Source organism: Diabrotica virgifera, chromosome 7, assembly GCF_917563875.1.
Source record: "Diabrotica virgifera virgifera chromosome 7, PGI_DIABVI_V3a".
Taxonomy (NCBI): Eukaryota; Metazoa; Arthropoda; class Insecta; order Coleoptera; family Chrysomelidae; genus Diabrotica; species Diabrotica virgifera.
In genome coordinates, this window is record NC_065449.1 from 79734283 (window position 1) to 79741229 (window position 6947).

The window sequence follows — 6947 nt, forward strand, 5'->3', positions numbered from 1 at the left end:
TTGGTAAGTGGGGGTTTTTGGGAACGAGAAACCTAAATTCCATACCAAAAATTATATATATTTTTTCAACGCTCATTTAATACGTTCAGATTTTTTATTCCCCACTCTACATAATTTTTAGATAAAAAATTGTATTCCTCTATTATTTTTACTTAATTAAGGTATACTACATTCATCTCGTTAAACTCAACCGTTTTCGGGATAAACGCATTTTACATCTACGATGCAAAATTCATTTTTTTGCATTTCATTGTAGTTACTAAAAACCATTTGACATATTCTTGTCATACTTGGCAGCAATTGTAAGTACTGTATACCCTTCTTAATTTTAGTAAACAAACGTTTCTGACTACTACCAGAGGCGTACGATGGGGGAAAGGGAAGGATCAACCATTCACTTTCCCCTGTCGTACGCCTCTGGTAGTAGCCGGAAACGATTTTCGATAGATATAATTATTTAACATAATTTAGTAGGGTGTACAGTACCTACACTTTCTGCCAAGTATGACACGGATGTGTCAAGTAGTTTTAAAGTATTATTTTTTTTAAATAATTTATTCTTTATTTAAAACGTTAAGAGCTACTTGTACCCGGTACTCGAGCGTTATGGGGACCTATTGGGTTGTGAAGAGTAGGTCCTAAAACCAAAAAAAGTTAAGTAAAGTTTTCTATTTTAGTGGGGACTTTCCATTTTTAATTTAATTTTCCATTTCCAATAATCGTTTTTTTAGATTATAGCGCCATCTATCCATAATTCGAAAAGATGTCTCGAATTAAAATTACTTATTTTTACGTAAGGAATCCAAATCTGCAATAAAAAATGGGGGCTCCCATTTAAGATTTTAAAGTAACCCCCACCCCACCTCCGTGGGGGGTCGTGTTTGATGCCATTCGATAGATTTTTCAAATACATATATTGAAGAAGTGTATTTTTCAGTTTTTCGATATGACGTTCATTTCGAGAAATATCGCGGTATTCGTATTTAAAATTTAAAATTTACCCCCCACCCCTCTCCGTGGGAAGTAGTCTTTAGTATCATTCGATAGATTTTTAAAAAATATTGAGCACGTATTTTTTATTTTTTCGATCTGTCATTCATTTCGCGAAATATGTATTCGCTTTTTAATTGTGAAACTTTGGGACTCACCCATTTTCTTACGCCGCGCTAAAATCGTCAGATTTTTGAAATATACACTGTTTTGCATGTACTTAACTTACCTTATCTTAATCTGACGATTTCGAGTTTTTCTAAGGATATATTTTTTTTCGGCCCCCCTTAACGAACTCCCCTGCATTAAGAGCCAATATATGGTAGAGGTACATTTTCAGTGTACAAGGTTTCTCCCATGTAATAATCTGACGCGCTCCAGCAACTGCAAAAATTCCCGCTTGTGCTCCCCTACCATATTTGACATATCCTAATCATACTTGGCAGAAAGTGTAGGCATTTACTAAACATTAGACATTACTAAAGTATGTTAAATAATTGTTTTTGGCTACTACCAGAGGCGTACGACACGGGATAGTGAATGGTTGACCCGTCCCAAATTCTACGCCACTGACGAAACTGCTATTTTAGTTTAATTTTTAGATTCTTCAATACTTTCTATGAAAATAATATACTCTTCATTCGTAACGATGAAGTCATTAGTTTTTGAGATTAATGTATCATGCCCCTTCGTTTTTAACTTCAAATATCTCGAGAACTAATGACTTTATCTTTACGAATGAAGAGTATATTATTTACATAGAAAGTCTTGGAGAACCCAAAAATTGCACTAAAATAGCAATTCTGCCAGTGGCGTGGAATTTGGGAAGGGTCAACCATGCACTTTCCCCGGTCGTACGCCTCTGGTAGTAGCCAGAAACGTTTCTTTATTACAATTTAGTAGGGTGTACAGTGTACAGTACTTAAACTTGCTGCCAAGTATGACAAGGATATGTCAAATGGTTTTTAATTACTACAATGAAATTAAAAAAAATTAATTTTGCATAGTTGATTTAAAATGCGTTAATCTCGAAAACGGTTGAGCTTAGAGAAATAAAAGTAGTATATCTTTAAGTAAATATAATAGAGGAATAAAAATTTTGATCTTAAAATTATGTATAGTGGGGCATAAAAAAATTGAATGTATTAAATGAGAGCTAAAAATCGTATGTGGCGCCCTCTGGGTAACATATAATTTTTGGTATGGAATTTAGGTTGCTCGTCTTCAAAAACCCCCACTTACCAAATTTCCCGTTGTTATCTCATGCGTGTCAGGAAATATTCAAAAATAAATAAAATAAAAGTTTAACTTTGACACCCTGTATTTCTGTTAATATCAACTTTCGTACTAAGGTAAGTTGGCTTAAATCGGCCTATTTTAACCTCAGGAATCTAAGGTTAAGCTATGGTCCATTTTTTACCAAACACCCTGTACATCACAACATTCACAACAACCAATACACTGAGATCCCTTCTGTCCAAACTCAAACAACAAAAACACACAGGAGAGATCAAAGAACTACATCTGTAAAATAGTTTATGAATGGAACAATTTTTATGTAAGAGAAACCTCAAAACCGCTAAGTATTAGGATTAACGAGCATGAATCATACAGAGGGTTCCAACGAAAATTTGACCCCCAGCCCAGTAACTCAGAAACCAAGAGTTTTTTCAGAATCAAAAAAAACATGTCAATTTGTATTGAGGGGGGCCTCCCGCTTCGCGTCGTTCGGCAAACTGCAGTCGCGTGCGGAAAATAATGACTTTCTGCACTTGTTAGGAAAATAACTATTTCAGCTAACAAGACCGCTTTGCAATTAAATGCTGATAAGTTTATTACTAGCGGAGCAGATAAGCGGCGATATATTTTACACTACCTTTATGAATAACATTTTACTGGTCTGTTGTTTCAATCAGCACTCCTCAACAAGTTATCGTTTATTGGTTTTAATATTTTATTGCAATAGTATGAGTACGGAATATTTATTTAAGCAGTGAATTTATTACATGTTATTTTTTTTATTTCTTCTGACGTATCGTATAATGTAGGTTTACCCAATAATCAAAGTTATGCCTGTTTACAAGAACATATTATTTGAAAAATAAGGAGTATATATGTGTCATAATAAATGTAATCTCCTTTATTCACACTTTAAAAATTTGTTTAGTATGTATGTATTTCTTAAAGGCACACAATCATTGAAAAATGATTCATGCTATTTAAAAATATCTTTCTGTTAACGACACTGCTATCGACAAAGTAGATCAAATTTAAACTTGTCATCATATTACACTTCTGTGTTGTTTAATAATTTAGCAAAATACATAATCAGCAAAAATCTTATTTGAAACATGCGAACGGTTTTTGCAATCACAATCAATGCAGTGTTTATGCCTGTTATTATAGCATTGGCTGTTAAACAATTTGTGTTCGATTGTTTCGTTTGTTGTACAACCCTCGTCCTTTTTAGGGTGTAGTAGTTGTATGGTTGTATATAAGTACATACCTATTTTTTTATTGTAGTGTAGTGAAGCGGTACTTTTTCAATTTGGAAAAAAATAATATGGGTCCATTGGCATCTGTTATGGCTATTCAGAAACGCACATGCGATGCTTGCGGTATCTCAGAGAGGACTTCCGAAGAATTAATAACATGAGTGAGGATGAAATAAGTAAAGTAAGCAAGAAAAATCGTCGACATCCAAAAACTTTAGATTTGCACCAGTCAATTAAACTTGAAATTAAAAATATTATATACAATATGTATAAAGCCAAAGAACATGTAACAATTAGTGCTGTGTTACAAAAAATTAAAGACAAGGAACTGTGTGATATTAGTTTAACAAGTTTGTGGAGAGTGCTGAAACATTTAGGTTTTCGATATAAAAAGACAAATAATAGACAAGTATTGTGTGAAATCTCTAATGTTGTTTCAAAACGGTGGCATTTTTTAAGAAAATATATAAACAATAAAACGTCTGATAGTCCGAGGAAAGTTGTATTTTTAGACGAAACTTGGATTTTCGCTAAAGGAAATATGTCAAAATCATCCTGGCAAGATGGCGCCACGAAATGTTATTCTTCTAATCGTTCCGGTAATGGTAAACGCTACATTATACTTCATGCTGGAAATGATGAGGGTTTTATTCCGGACGCTAGTTTAATTTTTTTGTCACCAAAGAATACAGGTGATTACCATGGAAATATGGATGCAAATATTTTTGAAGAATGGTTTGAAGAAAATTTGTTGAAAAAATTGGAGCGACCATCCATAATAGTGTTGGATAATGCATCCTACCACTATAGAGTAGAAGAGAGATTTCCTTCAAGCAGCTGGACAAAAGAAGAAATACAGTTGTGGTGGACAGAAAAGAAAATTTATCACAGTGACATATTTTTAAAAGTTGATTTACTTCAAAGGTGTGGAGAGCACAAAATTCAAAAGAAATTTGGTACTTACCAAATGGCTCTTAAATATGGCCATGAAGTTCTTCGACTTCCGGCCCTACCATTGCCACTATAACGCAATTGAGTTAGTTTGGGGTATAGCCAAAAATTTTTATGATAAACATGCATCCAAAACAACACATGACGCTAGCGTTCTTAGTTTATGGAAAGAATCGCTAGAACAAATAAAAGCAGTACAATGGCAAAATTGTATTAGACATACGGAAGACATAATCGTTAAGTCTTTTCAAACCGAGCGAGTTATAGATGAGGTCCGGCCTCTAATTATTCGGATAGACACGTCAGATAGTGACGACTCTGATAGTGAAATATCAGACAGTGAATAGGACAAATCGTTTGCTAAAAAGAAATGTTTCGGGAATTCAATTCGGACTTTGCGGTGTGTTTTAGTTAAACGATAAAGTACCTTCGGTCTAATTACTGGAGTGCATACTTTCAATAGCTTTGGTATTAATTACTGGACTACACGTGTTTAAACCGTTTGTTTTGTTGAAAACTCGGAAGGGATTTAGTGCCAATTTGTTTCAAGGTTATATTTAATACAGTGTCTGCAGAAACTAAAGTCTTTGAAGTATTTTATTCAAATTTGGACATACCAGCAACTTGGCAAGTATTTTCCAATTTTACTGCATGCAAAATCATTCGTATAATTTTCACTCTACTCAAAATAGAGGCTTATAGAGACCTTGATGAACATTTGATGTCGACAAATAATTTCGAGTAATCGAAATATTCCGTCCCACTTCTTTTAACACGCCCTGTATACACATATTATAATTATTTTATTTGCCTTTGATACAGTAAAATCCAATATTATTACTGAACATAAAATACAGGAAATTAAATATTTTTACTTTTCAAGCGATCGGAATTAAATATTAACGCCCCACTGTTTGAGGCGGCGTTATCGAAATGCCTCCCACTTTTTCAGGTAAATATTTTTATACATGAAATGCCTCCCAGGTACAATCGAAATGACTCCGTTTCGTTAATCATTTAGGCTGATATGTTGTCTATTTAATCCCTGTATAATGACACAATGTTGCCAAATCGTAATTTGAATGGGTACTAAATAGGTAAACTAAATAGGTATATTTTGTTTGTTTATATTTTCTTTTGTATATTGTATTAATTGGTTAAATGCTGTATAAATACTTGAAATAAGTTTATTAGTTCTTGCATCGTCAGTTTGTCTATTTCAAGCTTGTCAGTTCGTCAATTTCAAGATCAAATTGTGTTTCAGTTATAACATCCGAAGTAATGGAATCAACGATAAGTGTCACTCAAAAGGGCAAACCTTCACTATCAATTGATGGTTATACATACGGTTTTCAAAAGATGTTGGCCAAAGATACAGTAAAACGGTGGACATGTACTAAAAAAACATGCAAAGCATTTGTGAAAACACAGGGATGTGAAAATACGATAATTGATTCAATATTAGATCATAACCACGAGAAGTTGTCTGCCGAAGTTTACAATAGAAAAGCCGTAAGCAACTCAATAAAAAAAGCAGGCTTGGAAGATCTCAGAGAAAAACCAATAAAGCTCATCTGTAAAGAACTTAAGAAGACAAATATAGAGACATTTACTATCAATGATATTAATAGGGTTAAAAAAAATTTATATTATGCTAGAACCACTAATTCTTTAATTAAACTTCCCAAAAATATATCTGAATTTCATAGACCTCTTGGTTCATCTTGTATTATTACAAAAAGAAACTAAAATTTTATAATTAAAAATAACAAAGATAATCATATTGTTATACAGTAGAACCCCGCAAATCCGAACCCCGCAAATCCGAACTTTCGGCAAATCCGAACCAACGGAAAGTGAAAAAAAATTTTAAAAATTCAAAATAAAAATTTAAAAACATGTTTATTATGTGAGAAAATAATTACCTAAGATGCTAGCTACAGTATTAAACACTGGAACACTAATGGGTGAATAAAAGCGTCGAGTTAGACTAAACACAATCAATAAAGGAATGTGCATAATACACATTTTCCATGGTATACTATGAACGAAAACATTGAAAAAGATAAGAAACATGAGAAACATAGTGTAATCAATATCCAGATTACAAATTAAATGAATCATTTACATGGCCGAATTCCCATGTCCCGTGACGAAACAAAAGTACTGACGTTAGCGATTTAATATTTCAGCGATCTAAATATTTTTCAGCGTTAGAATATTGGAGGCATAAACGTGCGGATAGAGTTTCATAAAGGGATCGGTGGCAGTCCAAATCTTTTAAAAATCATCTTCGTTAGCTTCTTAGGCTAACTTTCGGATAATCCGAACTTTTCGGAATCCGAACAGGCTGTCCCCCCAATTAGTTCGGATTTGCGGGGTTCTACTGTATTAACATGTCTTTCAAAATTTCGTTTTCTTTCGACTGTTTCCAATTGGTATGTTGACGGAACTTTTGAATACTTTTCTCGTGTTTTCACTCAATTATTTAGTATACATGGCTTGAAAAAA

At 33.3% G+C, this 6947-nt stretch overlaps 1 protein-coding gene across 1 annotated transcript; it reads left to right on the forward strand.

The window, feature by feature from the left end:
* The first annotated feature begins 3750 nt into the window (after window positions 1-3750).
* Window positions 3751-4512, forward strand: LOC126888541 (uncharacterized). The gene has a single exon (XM_050656887.1). The coding sequence runs from the start codon at window positions 3751-3753 to the stop codon at window positions 4510-4512; it is 762 nt and encodes a 253-aa protein (XP_050512844.1).
* The last annotated feature ends 2435 nt before the right edge of the window (window positions 4513-6947 follow it).

What these genes read in the sequence shown, in the direction of transcription:
- LOC126888541 (XM_050656887.1), top strand. Translation starts at nt 3,751, where the DNA reads ATGTATAAAGCCAAAGAACATGTAACAATTAGTGCTGTGTTACAAAAA.